Consider the following 17,346-nt stretch of genomic DNA (forward strand, 5'->3'; position numbering starts at 1 on the left):
GTAATCAACATACAGGTATCACCTGGGAGCTTACACCAAGGTCTAATTCCAGGTCCTGTCCAGGTCTACTGAATTAGAACTTACATAATATTTTAATAAGATCCTCTGGAGACTCGTATAAGCATTTACATTTGATAAGTATTGCTTTAAAACATTATTTCCCAAAGTACGTTTTGAAGGACATTGTCAAGGACAGAGAATCTACTGCCCGGATTCAAAGACACACTTTCCTCTCTCTTTACGGAACATCTGTCCATTCAAAAAATGTTTATTCAGTGACAACTATACCCTACACTATGCCAGGTTTAAAGGATCTTGTGGTGAGGATGACAGAAGCGGTCCCTGCATTTGTGGCCTGCAGTCTAGGAAGGCAACGTTAACATGGAAGGATAAGTATAGGAGTGCCATAAAGGGGAGATGCAAGATGCTGTAGGATGATCTAGTTAACGTCGATGGGGAGATGGATGGGGAGGGTCTAATGAAGTTAGGAAGGTGAACATAACATTCCTCAAAAAAGGCTGCTACAGCAGTTCTGTGCTGATAGAGTTTGGAGGACCAAGGAGAGGTAGCTGAACACAGCTCCAGCATCCCACAAGGCAGATGCAGAGGCTTGGAACGACGATAGGAATGCTTGCCCCATGCCTGCTCCATTCAAGGCAGTGTGGGCTCTAAGTATTTTCCTTTTCAGTAGGTGCGGTTATGAACCCTATTCTACAGATAAGGAAACTGGGGCACAGAGAGATTAAGGAAGGCATCCACTGTCACACAGCAAAACTTGGAACTCAGCTCTGGCCATGTGCCTCCAGCACTTCTGTTCTTAGCCATCATACTCCAGCATGCTTGAGCTGGGAAGAATATGGCGCATTCAGGAAGCTGAAAAACAGGCTGTGTGCCTAGAGGTCAAGCATTTGTTCACAAATCTATGATCCTTTCTTATCTTAAGGGTGAAACTATAATACATCACCATTCAGCTGTGACTTCTTATAGCACAAATTTTTAGAAACATCCCATACTTACTGAATCAGAATTTCTAGCCATGGAGCTGAAAACCTGCATTTTCATAATGCTTCAAGGTGATTCAGAGTCAATGCAATTTGAAAACCATAGAATTAGCAATACCAATTCCTCCAATAACCTCCCTATCATAGTCTCCCCTAATTAACCCACAGTTATTTAATAATATATTGGTCCCAAAGTATGAACTAAACATCAGGGTAAATAGGATTGAAGCTGAAAGAAATCTGAAAATTGAATCTATGCTTCTCCAGGTCCCCTGACTGTCTGGCTGTGAAAAGAATTATCTAGACTTGAAAAATTGGAGGCTAAAAAGAGACCACAGAGGCTTAGAACTATTTTCATTATAATGCCACCCATTTAAATAACTAATTGAATCTCTGGAAGTTGGAGTAAAATCTGAAATTGCTGGAAGAGCAATTATTTCACATGGCTTATGACTCCTCCATCCTTTCACAGTGCTAGGAGAAGATGCCCATGCAGCAGAGAGAATTTTCTCAAAAGTACTAATAAAATGCATGCAATAGCAGTAGCTAAAGTAATCTCTGGCCACTGGGGCACACAGACTCAACAAAACTAATATGCCTTCTTAAGTGTCCAGGGACCTTGACAGCTCTACCACCAATATCTGGCTGCCAGTAGGGTATTATTTTTAATTTAACCTTTTCTTTATTAAAGCCATTTAACAGAGGAATTATGCTAATCTCTTATGAGACAGAAACTAAAAGAAACAGCTGCATTTCAATAAACCTCCATCTTCATATATTATCTTCCTGCATTTTTCCAAGACTTATATTTAAAAGCTTGAATATTATTCAGGTACATTAGTATTAAAACTTCAAAATCCATCCTCCTCGATGTTGCCTTTCAAATGGTTTAGAATAAAGATCACAGTTTTTCTGTCCCATTCTGTTTGGAAATAACATTCCCCTGGCTATTCCACATACCCTGTTCATTCAGCTCAATTACTTTGAATTTTTATTTAGGAAAACAAGTTTTGGAGAGTTCCTAAAAGAGATTGCTGTCTCCACCCCTCAAAAGATCAGATAAATATCCCACTGTATTTTCCAAGCTCTTCTGTATTCCATATGTTTAGTTCTGATTCTACCCATAAGCAACATTTACTGCATGCTACTCTGTTAACACTGTGACAGAAGATCATTAAAAAGATGAAATGGTACAGTCAGAAAAACTTTATGTGGCTACCTCACCAGTGCAATGTAAGACACTGATGATGATAACCTTCAAGAGCTGTCACTGCCCCCTTGCCAATCACTGAGAGGCGGTTTGAAGTGGCAGACAGATGTGTGTCGGTGTTTGCTGCAACATCATGTCACTGCCGTGAAGATGTGTAAGTCAAAGAATGACCGGGGGATCCTAGATGCCCAAGGCTGGACTTCCGAGGAAACATATTAATAAGCTCAGTATTTGTGGCAGGTTCTCTCCTGCAGAATGACCTGCTTTCCTTTCCCTTCTTCCAGGAGGCTAATGCAGAGACACAGGAAGAGCCAGGCCCTGAATGAGAGGATGTTATTGCCAACACAAGGCCACAGAGATGTGGATGAGACCCACTTTGCTTTGAGCACTAGTGTTAATATGCTTCCATCCTTCCTTCCCCTGGGTGTGCCTTTTCTTACTCTGGCAATAGTGAGATCCATAGGACCCAAGATAAGAGTATGAGACTATGGAAAAGGGACCAAGTTATTAATTCCAGGTCTTAGGTCAAAACAGGGCCTTAGAACTAGGAGTTCTTGTATCTCAACAGGAACTAGCTCATCAGGGAACTGAAACAGGTATGGGGGAGAAGACCCATTCTAAGAAAGGCAGTCATTTTACAAAAGTGCTCCTCTGTGTTTGTCAGGACTTAGCTATTAAATATCCTGGATCATAGCATTCCAAATATACCTAAGTGTATAAAGCATCACCATTAAGAGTAAAGAAATAACAAATCATATACTTCCGACTTCTGCACCTGTTCAATACTTTTTAATGTATTGGTCCCTCTTCTTCCACAGGCTTATATTTATCAGTGATATGTGCATAGTTCTGAAGGCCCTGCATTCTAATGAAGATGCCTGGAGTCAGGCTTAAGCACACAGGATCCACAAATAAATTGTGATGGTATTCATGCCACATTTAAATGGCTGTTCAAAATACCACAACAGTGTTAACAAAAGACAAGAACTCCTACAGCACACAGCTGTAAAATCATGGCATAGAACAACAAAATATATTTTCCCTGCCAAATCATAATGGTTCTAGAAAGCTAAGACTTCATTTACAAATTTTACAAACTTCATTGCCTGGGTTATATGCAAAAGGAAAAGAAGGGAGCCCTTGCTCCCCCATCTCTCACTGACTCAGTAGTGGAGGAGGCAATCAAGTGGTCAGGAAGCAGAGAGCACTAAGGAAACAGCAACCTACCTGGTTGGCACAGCCTTGGGCAGGGAGTCCACTCACTGAAAGCAGTCACGAGACAGTCTTTTTTGCACGGGAGCAGACAAGCGCGTACAGTTTCTGGCCGAGTAGATTCTGGACATCTGCCAATGTGAAAGACTCGATCAATATCTCCTGGAGAAAGTAAGTAGTTTGACACAGAACCATAGGATTCATAACTAAAAACACTGAGACCCTGTTCCTTTTACAGACATGAGGAGAAAGATCCAGGAGAAGCTACTCGCCCAAGGACTCAGAGCAGGAGGCAGAGCATACAACAAACTTTATTTCTCTTGACCTAGAGACTAAAGCATCAGAAAGGGAGGGGAGTAAGGATATACACTTGGTAGTTTGTAGCCATAATGCTATATCTACAATGGAGGTAGGTAAGAAAGTAATAAGGACTTTCCAGGTGGCGCTAGTGGTAAAGAACTCGCCTGTCAATGCAGGAGACAAGAGATGCGGGTTCGATCCCTTGGTCGGAAAAGTTCCCTGGAGGAGGGCATGGCACCCCACTCCAGAATTCTTGCCTGGAGAATTCCACGGACAAAGGTTCACGGGATAGCAAAGAGATGGGCATGACTGAAGCGATTTAGCAAAAGAAAGAAATAAAGTGGTTGCCAGGGGCAGGACAGGAGGCAGGAAGGGGATGGATGAGAGCAGGGTTGAGTGCAAGGCCATTCATCGTTGTATATTATATGTCTCCTTGTATTTTGTTATAATTTATGAACCATGTGAATGCTTATCCAGTCAAAATAAAGACAGAGAAAGGAAGAAATGAAATACAAAAATCATTAAAAAGGGGTTGTATTTGGGATGTGGGATGCTAAGTGGAGGAAGGTGTGGCCAATTTTCACCATCAGGCCCTTTGTATTATTTTATTATACTTGTATAATAATATATAGAAGCATATAATACTTGAAAACACATTAAAATGGGAATGTATATACTCACAGAAAAGGAACTGTTCAATAATTATTGGTGGCCTTATTATTAATCATCCTTAATATACACACATAAAAACTGTCTATCAAATAGGTCAATTCAATGAACATAACAATAGAAAAAACAGTGTCTTTAGAGCACAAAGTATTATTTAAGCAAGCTATTCTGGTAAGGAAAACTGATGTCATGCTTTAGTAGAACTAGCAAAAAGCACTAAACTCATCCCCAAGTTCTTTAGTCATCCCTTGAAAGCTACTAAAATTAAACTGAACTGCTATTTACTCCATCTCCCCTCCAGTCTCTCCTGGTATCTGTCTGGAAAGGAAAGTGCAACTTGAAACATGTCAATTTCCTGTGTTCCCAGTGGGGCAGCAGGGTTTGAGGGTACAGGGAACCCAGCCAGGACATGCTCAGACATCACAAACAGCTCAGAAATGCCTGTGGTGCTGGCTTGGCTTCAGGCTTTCTGGAGAGGGTGGTTTATTCCCCAGGGACTTTGTTCATTTCAATTAGAAGTAGGTTTTAATCTCTTTTTCAACTTTTAAACATACCTTTATTGAGGTATATTGTTATGTTGTTTTGTGTGTGTGTGTGTGCTCACTCATGTCCAATTCTTTGCAACCCCATGGACTATAGCCTGCTAGGCTCCTCTGTCCATGGGATTTCCCAGGCAGGAATACTGGAGTGGGCTGCCACTTCCTTCTCCAGCGGATTTTCCCAACCCAGGGACTGAACTGGCATCTCCTGCGCTGGCAGGCAGATTCTCTACCTCTGTGTATACCTGATACGGAAAGGACTGCACCCATTTAATGTGATGAGTTTGAATATATGCGAACCCCTGTGTTCCCATGTCCACAAGCAAGGTGATGGACCCATCCCACACCTCCCAAAGTGGCCTTGTGTCCCTTGGTTTTGGTTTTTATTTTTATGTAAGGGAGGTGTTAATCTCTTTTGGGGAACTGATATGGCCTACTTCTAAATTTCTGATTTATTAGCATCACTCACAATAAATACTCAGTGGCCATAATATCAATTCTTCATATCATGGTCCCCTTTCCCAGTGTTCTTCGTCTAAGTCCTTAAGACAGAAACACTATCATCCCCTCAGGGACAAAGCTCAAATTCAGGTTATCTTGCTTTTATAGAGGCCATGAACTAAGGGCTTTCCTGAAGTATGATTTCTGGTCTGATAAGAGCCAAATATTCTCTTGCTAGTGAAACCTTTTGTTCATTTCTTCTGCCAATAAGGTTTATTTAGAAGACATCAATTTCCTTAAAGGTCAATTACCTCTTCTTTTCTATTTACATGATGTTTACCTTTCCCAGGATCACATTTTCAATTTTCATAAATTTTCTCTGAATCATCAAGAATACTCTCCTTGACCATTAGCAACTTATGTGCTAAGTTGCTAGCACATAAGTTCCTAAGATCCACATAGCTCCTAAGAAATATAATGTTTATTTTATTTATTGTTTACTGACACTAAAAGGTTTTTGATATTTGTTGCACTGCTGGTTTTCTGTGTGTGTGTGTGTGTGTGTGTGCACATGCACGCGCACATAGGCATGCGTTATATAGATACTAATTTTTAATGACTTCATGGTAGAGTTTCACCTCATATCATTGCTTAAAAAATGCCAGATCTTAATGTTGTGTAAATATTTAGTAATACTAACTGAATGATTGAAAAGCATTCTGTGCCATTGGAGCCTGAAGACAAATCCCTGGGGAAATAAGGCAAATTTATCTAGTCATTTCCAAAACAAATTTGAAACCTTAAAAACTAGGGTAACATATGGATTCACATTTTAGCTAGTAAACACAGTATGGCTTCTTGCCTTTTGTCATAAATTATACTTTTTACTGTTATATAACACTCTGATCCTAGATTGGCAATACTCTTGCTAAAAGGGTGAATGCATTTCATTTCAACACATATATTTTTCCAGAACTTACACTGGAGTATTCCACAATTGCCTCCTGGTTGCCCTGGAGGCTTCCATTCCTGTGCTGAAAGGCATCAAACTTATCTACAGGGGTCTGCCATTTCTCAGTTATGTGCCCATAATCATGAGGTAGACATAGTCATTCAACCCTGGGACTGAGGGGCCATCCCAACCTGCCAACTTTGTAAACATTCAATGTGTTAATGCAGCTCCCCATTACTATGTCTCACCAAATGCCCAGTGTTTTCTCAGGAAGTGCCTTACATGACCTTTGGAACGTTCTGAGTTGTGTGATTTTAATCTTTATTATTTTTTCACACATTGCAACTGGGAAAAAAAGAAAAAGAGAAGTGAAACAAAGCCACATATCCCAAGAAGCTCTCAAGCTTTCACTCCTGTTTGAGTTGCACCCTAGCTAGTCCTCATTTTCTGATGTGATCAGTTCTATTACTCATACAATGGTAACATTCTTACCTATACAGTTACAAGGAAACCAGAACCCCAATCCTGGGAAGCAAAGAACTGCAAGGAGTTCTGTGCACCCCAGTACAATGGGTTTAGAGTATCAAACACATCTTGTTAAGCCCATCCAGTCTATGGAGACACATTTCTTTTTTTCTACTCTGAAGGCCACTCTTTCTTTAGGATATTTTCTTTTCCTATTGCCATTACCTTCACCCAAAGGATTTAACAAATGGCAGGGAATTTTTTTTTTCTCTGCAACAGCTTTCACATAAAAAAGAGCAAAAGCATACTTTTTGAAAGGGCAAAGCAAAGGATACTTTCTCTTGCTGATAATCTCACTATGTGCTTCACTGGACACTAGGTATTATTTTCTTAGCTCAATTAATCTCATTAACCTCAAGAATTTTAATTAACTTTACTTAAGTCAATGCAGCCTCCTCTTGTTTAGCAGGATCGTTTGGAGACATACAGTAAGAATTAAAACTAGGCTGTTAAGTCTCTAGCCTCATTAAAAGTGCAAAAAGTAATTAGCAATGTCCTTATGTGTGGGCATGTATGTATGTGTGTGTTAGGGAAAACATCTGTGCAATTCATTTTTCTCTGTTGCAAAACTGAGTTAACACGATAGGTTATTCACTGTAATAATATTTTAGTCTTATGAAAATTATCAAACAAATCCATATGTATTTGTTCATTATGTTTTAAACTATAACCTTTTGACTCTGGTTTATCTGGTCACAAAATATCATTCAGTTAATATTTGTATAAGCTGATGAGCTTAGAAACTTTTATAAAAAAAACTATCATTCAATGTAATCATAAGGCTAGATAAGGAAGCAGAGGCCTATTTGAACATATAACCCAACCTTTCATGTCTAAATAGGTTTAATAATGTATTTGGCAGTTGTCAGTCTCAATTCTAATGTTCCTTTGCTAAGAAAAAAATAAACTACATTCATAGCAAGTGTGGATATTTCCTATTTTGGGCCAGAGGTGAAAAGTTTTATGGAAGGGAGATCAGGCTTCAGGAATGCTAATTTTTCTCATCATTCTAAAGAATAATAGTTTGTTGCATTTCACATAGCATTTATTCCTATATCTAAGCTATGTTTATTTTTATTTGTATATTCAAGCTAATAATTCTGGCATCTTTTTTTAAGCAGTTGAAAAATCTACATTATGAAAATGAACATTATCAGGGCTGCAATCCTTCTCAAGATAAAAGTAGTTCTCTTGTTTGCATAATATCTTTGTAAATCTTTCAGGATTTTACCATAACTCCAAGAATTAGATTAACACCTGAACGAAGTGATATGCAAACATTATTGTTCGCGTTTGCCTATATCTCCCATTGACTCTATCAGTCCACATGGTGTTATGGATACCAGGTAAGTTAAAACATACAAGTGATATAATTTGATGTTCTAAAAATATCACAAGCAACCCAGAGTTATATGCTAAAGCAGAATTAACATTTATGAGTTAATAAGAGCAGAAGGTCATTCATGTGATCTGTTTATTACTTTTCATGGCAGTCCCCTTTGCCAAACTTTACCATGGTAGATAAAATATTTCTTATTAAAGCAAAAAATAAACATCAGCTTCTCAAACTTCTGCATCTCATATCCATCCCCTGTCAAATCATTTTACTTTCCTACACACAGGTCTAATTAATTCATGAATTCTAAAAATGTTTTTGGACAATAATGACATGCCAGTCATGGTTCTAAAATCTGCAGTGGCAACAAGGAAGATCATCCAGCCCCAGCTACATCCAACCTTTGGAAGCCACATTTAGGAGGGGAAAGAGAGGAAGTCTTTTTGATTGTGCTTCAAGTCAAATTTATCTTCCCTTCCATTTTCATAGCCATCTGCTCATTTGATGCTCCAACACCAGCAGTATCTGGCCAATCTGTCCTGTTTTTGCCATTAGCAGTTTGTTTCCCTTAACTGAGCTTCTGTGACTTTCCTTACACACAGCTCAAGTAGTTTCCATGACACTGTGGATAAGGCCCAGAGCTTATCATCATGGTGCCCTGAGATGAAGTTAATCAGGTTTAAGTTGTCCATGACAGCAACACAAACTGGACTGAATTAGGCAGAAGAGCAAATGTAGTTGCCTATGTTGCCAGGAAAAGCAGGAGGGCTCTTAAGTGAGAAGGGACCAGAACTTGATATTTGTTCTGTTCCAGTTTCTCTCTTTCTAGTTTTACTCTCTCTTCGTGCTTTTTCCACCAGGCGTGACCATGGCATGGCAACTCTCCACTCAAATACTTAGAGCATCATGAACAGAAAGAAGAGAGAGTTCATTTTCTCAACTTAAAACTTTTGGAGGAATTTGTGACACTAGACCAAGGCTTGAACCAACCCATCCTGGTTACCCACCAGTACTGTGGTTGGGGTAGGGTCTTTCAGCATGGCCACTTGCAAATCTCTATGGACAAGCCGGTCACCCAGTCTCTGTGTATAACTAGGTCACTTACTTTTTCTTTTCCATGAGCCTTCCTGCATGCACTTGAAGAAGAGTTATGTTTTCTCATTTGGTCTAGAGAAGAACCCCCCACAGCTGAGCTCTCCAGTCAATTACTCTTTTTTCCTCCATCACTTGCAACTATTCCTGAGCCTTTTCTTATCCTAGCCCCCATGTCCAAATTCTTTTTTTTTTTTTTCCTATTTACATTTCTATGTGCAGAACAGAGCAGCCTTGAGATTGTAAACATACTGGAGGACATGAATTAGTCTATTCAAAATGGCTGTATGGATTTATGTCTCACCTCAGACAAGGCCAATGGGATCTAAAGAAGAGTATAACACAGCCCCATATTTCAAAGTACATAACCTACCTTGTTGTGAACCTAGTCATCATGTGATTGGAAAAGAGTCAGAAATACTGATATCAACTGTAGAAAAGTTGATTATTCAAACAGATTCAAATTTGTGGGCATTATATTTACTGTTATCCTTCAATGAATGCATATATTAGAACTTAGAAGAGTGTCTACCTTTGGACAAGACTCCAACAAAACAAAACAAAAACCTCTTACTCTAGTACAAACTGGGACATATTCAGTGCTCAAAAATGCATCTGACTAAAAGCACTCAACTATGCAATTATCATCCCATGTACTTTCAATAAACTATTGATCATACCTTTTTGTCATCACTTGTCCCACGTGACTCTTGACACAGAAGACTCTCCGTGTCTGAATGCCCACACCACATGTAGCTTCTCCATTCCAGCCAATGGTTGCATTAAGGGCAGTTACTAATGTGTCTTCAGAACAGGGACCCCAAGGTGATGTCTCCCAGTAGAGCTGCATGCATGAATGGTCATTGCATGAGCGATATTCTTGGAGGGCCTGACTAGGAGGGCATGGTTTTCCACCTGCAAATATCAAAAGAAAAAAAGAATACATCGTTGTGGCTGTTATTGGCATATTGCTGCTGTTATTCCTGTCATTCTTATTGTTTTTCCTGTTTCAATGTTCTAGAAAGATGGCCTTTTGGAACAATCTTCCTAAGACCTGAGCCACTGTACAATGTTTCTGACTCTATGAGCATGGTTGTTCTGTCATGAGTAACAACCTGAGGACGATATACTTCACCTTTCTCTTCTCAGTAACAGGCAACAGTATGTTAAAAAAAAAAAAAAAATCAATTCACTTGGACATACCTCTCCTCCAGCAACAAAATACAAAGAAACCGTATGGGACTAAAAATAAGGCTGTGCACTCCCACTTGGGACAAATTCGGAACACAAGGTACAAAGAGATGAAAACATCCAACTGTCACTTTTGAAGAGCCTGGAGCAAAAGCAGGTTACTGAACATGCCTCCTGCCCACAACATTAATGGGTGGGCAAAGCAGCTAAACTACCCCTCCAGCCACGAGCCCTGGACACACCCTTACCCTCACCCCCACGTGCGCGAGCAAGTTAGGGAACCTGTTGCTGTGTGTTCCCAGTACCCCTTGGTGCAGCAGAGGCCCTGAAAAAGCCTTGCTTGGAAAAGATCAATCGATTCTACTGCTCACCTCTGTGTCATGTATCTCTGAGATAAATCCCAAAGATACCTGCTTTTATTTTAATATTATTATGCTGACATAAATTAGCCAGTTAGATATAATAGACCATGACCTTGAAGTGGTATTATTCAAACCCAAATACTCACACACGTTACCTGCATATGGGTTCTCTTTCCTAAGACAGCATGATTTTTCTCAGAGAACCACTTTAAGACATCCATCCTGCCTCAAGCAGTGCATTTTACTGCAATTTGAGAAATCCAGAAATCTCTCTTCAAGTTTGGCAGGAGAGAGCTCACCCTTAAACTCTGAAATCATATCTGACAATGTGTTATCCACTGGCAGGGAGACCAGACGATTGTGCATTCCTACACTCCTGGGTGAGTCAGACAATCACATTTCATTACTATCTTTTCTTTCACAATGTTATATCTATGTAAAAACTGGTATTTATCTAAAGCATTGATGCTTCCCCCTGACTCTCCCACAGCATAATGATTTATTCAGGGGGCCAAATGCTTGAGAAGATTTGTGACCTTGATTTTGTTATTCTTGTTATTTTCCCCCCATTAAACACTATTGACTTTTTTCTCCTTCCATAAAAATAACAGACAAAAGGAGGAAGCCACTGCACTTTGAGAACATGAAAATCTTCATTTCTCTTGAACCTGACCCCATTTCTTATGATCACAGGACAGAATCTTATCTTAAAAGGAGCTCCTCAAAGCAAGTGGCCATATTGCTCTGTTGTCCTCACTGAGCTGATGGCAGACAGAGCCAAGGGAGGGCCTAAAAGAAATGAAATGGCATGTGTGTCTGGGGATGGAGACCATTGCTCTAAGTGATAGAAACAGCCGCTCCTCTAATTTGTCCTCAAGTCACCCGTTTACATTCCCATAGCACATTTTAGCTTCTTCAGTGCCATTTTCACAGCCTTCATCTTTTTCCCTCTCACAATGTGCCAGCCTGACAGAGCAGGAAATGAGGACATGCAGATCAGGTACTTTGCCAGTGTTAGTGGTGGCTCCAGGTCAAGAAGTCACATCTCTTGATTCCTAATTTTGAACTCATTCTACCAGGCATATTCCAATTATGTTCCCAACTGCATGAGCTATCAGAAGCTGGATGTTTACCAATGAAGTCTTGTCTTCTTCCCTAAAAATGTATAACAACTAACACCCATCTGCCTGCCATGACCTGAATTTGCATGAGTTCTATGATATATCATGTGTGCTCAGTCACTCAGTTGTGTCCGACTCTTTGAGACCCGTGGACTGTAACCCACAAGAATCCTCTTTCCATGGAATTTTCCAGGCAAGAATATTGGAATGGGTTGCCATTTCCAACTCCAGGGGATCTTCCAGACCCAGGGATCAAACCCACGTCTCTTGCATTTTCTGCATTGGCAGGTAGATTTTTTACTAAAACAAGTAATGTTAATCATGGGAACCCAACATAGATCAACTAGGGAGAGAGAAATGCTTGGAAAGCAAATTGTTTACGTAGATTTAGGGACTAGAAACCTTTCTTATTACTCACCTTCTCCAGCCAATGCCAGGATAGTCCTTGACCTGGTCTGTTTCCCATCTGAGTTTTTATTTGAACAAGACTGAGAGCAGGATGACCACTCTGTCCACTCGCTCACCACACAATCCATCCGGCAGGGAATTTCACATGCCATCTGTTCAGGAGGTGGAGATGCTGGGCAGAGACTCCCTGATACATCTTCTCCTGTAATCAACCAGATCAAGACAGCTGCTGATGAATGGAAAACCGAGGCCAGTCCAGGAACATTCAGATTCATCTCTTCCTCTATTTCAGCTTAGCTTAGAAGACTTCACCTTGTGTCTAAACCAATAATGTTTTTGTTGTTGTTGTTGTTGTTCAGCCGTTCACAATATTTATGTCAAGAAAAACTTTTAGGAGATAATTTGGCATTTAGAAAGGTAGATACAATAGGAAAACTGCCTTTTGTCATCCTTCCCAGGGACAAGTGGGCTTTTTCCAGAAACAATTTAGCCGAGATGGCTAGGGACAGACTGACGTGCTATTGACAACCACATGTAACAAGTACATGCATTTCTGCAAAATTGGAGCTAGAAGCATCTGCTGACCTGAAAAACCACAATTTATGCTGAGCCATCTATTGTACTCCCTTCCCAAGTTATCAGTCTAATTTTCTGTTGGGTGTTTTCATCTCCAAATGCATGTGTGTGTCCTCAGTTATTTCCAACTCTTTGCAACCCCATGGACTGTAGCCCACCAGGCTCCTCTGTCTATGGAATTTTCCAGACAAGGATATTGGATTGAGTTGTTATTTCCTAATCCAAAGGATCTTCCCAACATAGGGATCAAACCTGTGTCTCCTGCAGCTCTTGCACTGGCAGACAGATTGTTCACCACTGTGTCACCTGGGAAGCCCCGTGTCTAAATATGCAATCTTAATGAAGACTATTGCACAATGACTCGTTTATTCTATTTGTGCATAGTGGTAAATAATCCAAAGTCACAGTGGATATGAACCTGTGGCTAAAATTATACACTATGTTGAAACAAATGGTGAACGCAAGCCCCCAATTTTCCCAAATCTATACCCCCTTTGATGAACTACTCAAACCAAAACACACAGACACAGACACACACACACACACACACACACACACATGATAATGGGGAATGTAGTTTTACAATTAACAGACACAGCCAAGGGGATCATTTCTAAGTTGCTATTCTATATCACAAATGATTATAATGAATTTTTTTTTCTAAACTCTCTTTTAGGTTATGTATCCACTACTTTTAGAATTCAAATATTCCTCTTTATAGATAACAATTCCACTCTTACTATCCCCTCCTTCACAGTCACCTCATGAATACAGAAGACATGAACAATAGTAAAAACATTTATGGTTTGAAGCAACAACATGAAATGTGGAATGGCAGGTCTAGGAGACAGGCAGTTTCCTCTTTGTGACTTTATGCCCGTGGAATTCTCCTGTCATAATCTGACACAGAAAGTAACTGTGAAAGGGGGCTAATATTTATGCAGCATCTCCCTTGTGCAAGGCACTGTCCTCATAAGATGGTCCTAGACACAGGCGTGACCCATCTTGTTTTGTAGATGAGGTGTCAGTGGCTCTGGAAGGAAGACTTGCTCAGGGTCACAAAACTTGCTCACAGGCCTGAGTAGGGAAGCAAATGAAAACTTTCTGACTCCAGAAATTCTGGTTTCTCCATTAACTATATTGTGTCTAATTCCAAGAGATAGATAGTTCTTTTTAAAGGAAGTACCAGGTTGGCCAAAAAGTTCATTCAGTTTTTTACACCCAATCTTACAGAAAAACCTGAACAAACTTTTTGACCAATCAAATAAATAAAACAGCTGTCAGTAAGCAAGACTCCCTGGACGAGAAGCTAGTGCCCTCCTAAAATTTGCATTCATATTTGTAAATGAGACCAGGCTCACTGCGCTTGAGGGAAAATAAAACTTTTCAAGCATATTATAGGAAGTAATAGAGATTCTAGCAGATAATCACGCTGAAAGACCAGTTCCAATCACTCTTTTTTCAGTCTCAATCTATTTTCTTGTTGAATCTACACTGTATACTACATGTAAACACAGACACACACACACACACACACACACACACACCCCCAATATAACTTAGGGAGAGGGCTTCCCCAAGTACAGAAGTAGGCAGGTCAAACAAAACATACCAACTACATCTAACAAAAATTCAATTTCCACATTCATGAATATTATGAGCATAACTTCTACACAAAAACTTTTCAAAGCAGTGTCTTGCAAAGAACATTCTGAGGAATAAGATATTTGAAGGTTCTTATTTTAAAAGGGAGGGTGGAGCTGAGAAGTACTAGATTAAAATAGTAAAACTGGTCTCATTACTGGAGAGTAGTGAGTGTTAAAAATGCCAGTTATCACATAAACTCCCTTTGATGCAAATAGGATGTAGTATTTTTCAGTCTTATTTGACTAATGGTTTTCCTTTTGGGGGAGAATCTCTCCCAGAAATTTTATTTTTATCAGTATGCTTTGAGAAAAATCCTGCCTTCAAGAGTTATAAAATTATCAACTACTATTTGATGAGCATGTATTACATCCAAGGATTAATGGGATAAATATAAATGAAGATACTGTGATTTATCCCCCCAGAGCTCATGATTAATAACAGAGATGAGCTATAAATACAAAAAGATAAAACCTAGTCCAAAAGTAAATGTCAAGTACTGTGTGTTTCAAATAGAGAATCCTATAGTGATTTAGGGAAGAGAAAGCTCCCTGGGGACCTAATCTGAGAGTAGAAGACTCTCAGTAAGGAAAAAGAGAAAGATTAGGAACTGGTGGCAACCAGGGAGGGCATGTCAGTCAATACAAGTGTCAACAAAGGTATAATGATAGGAAAATACAAGCTATGTGGAAGGCAGTTAAACCTGAGGGTCCATGGGGAAAAGAGAAAGCATATGTTGGAAGAGTTGTTTGACATCAAATTCTGGATAACAGACTGAAACACCAGTTCTATTTCCACCTTCATTCAATTCCCAAACGCCCAGGTTTCCCACGACCCAAATTTAACACCCTGTAGGTCATCCATCATCTAGTAGCTTTAGTATTCACTTCCAGTGCTGGAATGGTTTTTAAAACCTAAGCTTTCCTATAAACTGATACGTCCATTTACACAGGGCAGTGAAATGTCAATACTCCCACCAACACTTTGACAGCTTGTCTATATGCGCCAATGCAGAAATGTGGGCAATCAGATAAGTTGTTCTTTAGTGAAGCCAAGCTAATAGTCATAAGCAGGCTATTCAGTTCGTGTGTGAGCTATTTTATAAGAAACCTTGCCAAAGAAAAGATCACAATGGGATCTTGGTTATGGGTAACCTAGTCAGACAGAGTTAAGTATCTGAAGGTGGAGCTTAGGACCACTTATCCTCCGGGGCATATCACTTAACTTCTTTGAACCTCTGTTATCTGCAATAATGAAATAATAACACCTACATTTCAGGGATAGTCTAAGGATTATAAATCACTAATGCAAAATACACCGCAGTGTTTCCAACAACAGAGGGAGGAGACAATATAGAGGAATGTGAAATAGATCACCAGTCCAAGTTTGATGCATGAAACAGGGCATTCAAAGCTAGTGCACTGGGACAACCTGAGGGATGGGATGGGGAGGGAAGTGGAAGGGGAGTTCAGGATGGGGGACACATGTACACCCATGGCTGATTCCTGTCACTCTATGGCAAAACCCACTACAATATTGTAAAGTAATTAGCCTCCAATTAAATAAATTGTTTTTTCTTTTAATGTCTGCAAAGACGTACACCACCAAATGGAGAAGGGAATGGCAACCTATTGCGTATTCTTGCCTGGAGAATCCCATGAACAGAGGAGCCTGGTGGGCTACAGTCCATGGGCTCACAAAGAGTTGGACACAACCGAGCAACTAATACTACACTACACCACCCAAACCTACTGGCATTCTTGATCTAAAAATCTAGAGATGCATGCCATAGCCATGAGAAGCACTTGCTCTAACATGCATACATACGTACACATTACCAGCAACAGCTTCACAGACTAGTTCACATAATATATAACGAATGCTTATAATTATCCAGATAACTTTGCTTATATGTGACTCATCTAATCCATTTAAAAGCCAAAAATAAAGCACTTGAGCCTGAACAAGCTCATTAGCCCATCTACACTGGTACAATTGTCTTCCTACTGCAGAGAGAACCCATATCAAAAGGGGAGCATTTATTCTTTCCTGTTTTCATTTTCATGGATGGATCAATGAGACCACCTGAAATCTCAGGCAAGCATGGGAAATAAAGCAGCGCATGGGACAGAAACCTAGTCATTAAAAGTGATTTTCACAAGCTCTTATAATCTAGTGTCACAATAAAACTGAATATATTTAAGAAACTGAATTCATCTTTCAAGAAGACTCTCAAATTGTTCCCTGTCCTCATCAGGTTCCTTGATATCAACAATGACAAAGTGGATTATCTCTCCTCAAGGAGTAGACTTCTTTAAATTAGTTGTAATTCTGAAAATAAGGTATAGGGTGCTGCTCCAACTTTGTGACTTTTTTAAAAAAAATTTAATATGGTGACAGCCCATTACATAAAATTAACCATTTTAGAGTAAATATTTCAGTAGGATTCGATAAATCACAATTTTTGTACAGTCCATCATCTCTATTCTTTGTGATTCTAGAGACCTTGGCTTAGATAACTGGGTGACCCGGTCTTGCCCGTGGGTCATAGTACCATTCTCATGCTTGCCCATTCATGACTAAAAACAACAGTTCTTAGATAAGAGAAAGATTATTTTCTTTTTTTCAAAGTACAGTGTATTTACAATGCTGTATTAGTTTCAGGTGTACAGCAAAGTGATTCAATTATGTGTGTGTGTGTGCATAAGAGGGACTTCCCTGGTGGCTCAGAGGAATCATTTTTGGATTCTTTCCCATTATACATAAT

At 39.6% G+C, this 17,346-nt stretch overlaps 1 protein-coding gene across 1 annotated transcript in view; it reads right to left on the bottom strand.

The window, feature by feature from the left end:
• THSD7B (thrombospondin type 1 domain containing 7B) overlaps positions 1 to 17,346 on the bottom strand; it is a 911,067-nt gene that overhangs the window by 483,366 nt on the left and 410,355 nt on the right. The window contains exons 7-9 of the mRNA XM_015475729.2: positions 12,370 to 12,561; positions 9,958 to 10,192; positions 3,439 to 3,554 (exon numbers count right to left, since the gene is read on the bottom strand). Of these exons, the coding sequence (XP_015331215.2) occupies positions 3,439 to 3,554; positions 9,958 to 10,192; positions 12,370 to 12,561 (543 nt within the window). The remainder of the gene's footprint in view (positions 1 to 3,438; positions 3,555 to 9,957; positions 10,193 to 12,369; positions 12,562 to 17,346) is intronic.

This window comes from Bos taurus, chromosome 2 (assembly GCF_002263795.3).
Source record: "Bos taurus isolate L1 Dominette 01449 registration number 42190680 breed Hereford chromosome 2, ARS-UCD2.0, whole genome shotgun sequence".
Taxonomy (NCBI): Eukaryota; Metazoa; Chordata; class Mammalia; order Artiodactyla; family Bovidae; genus Bos; species Bos taurus.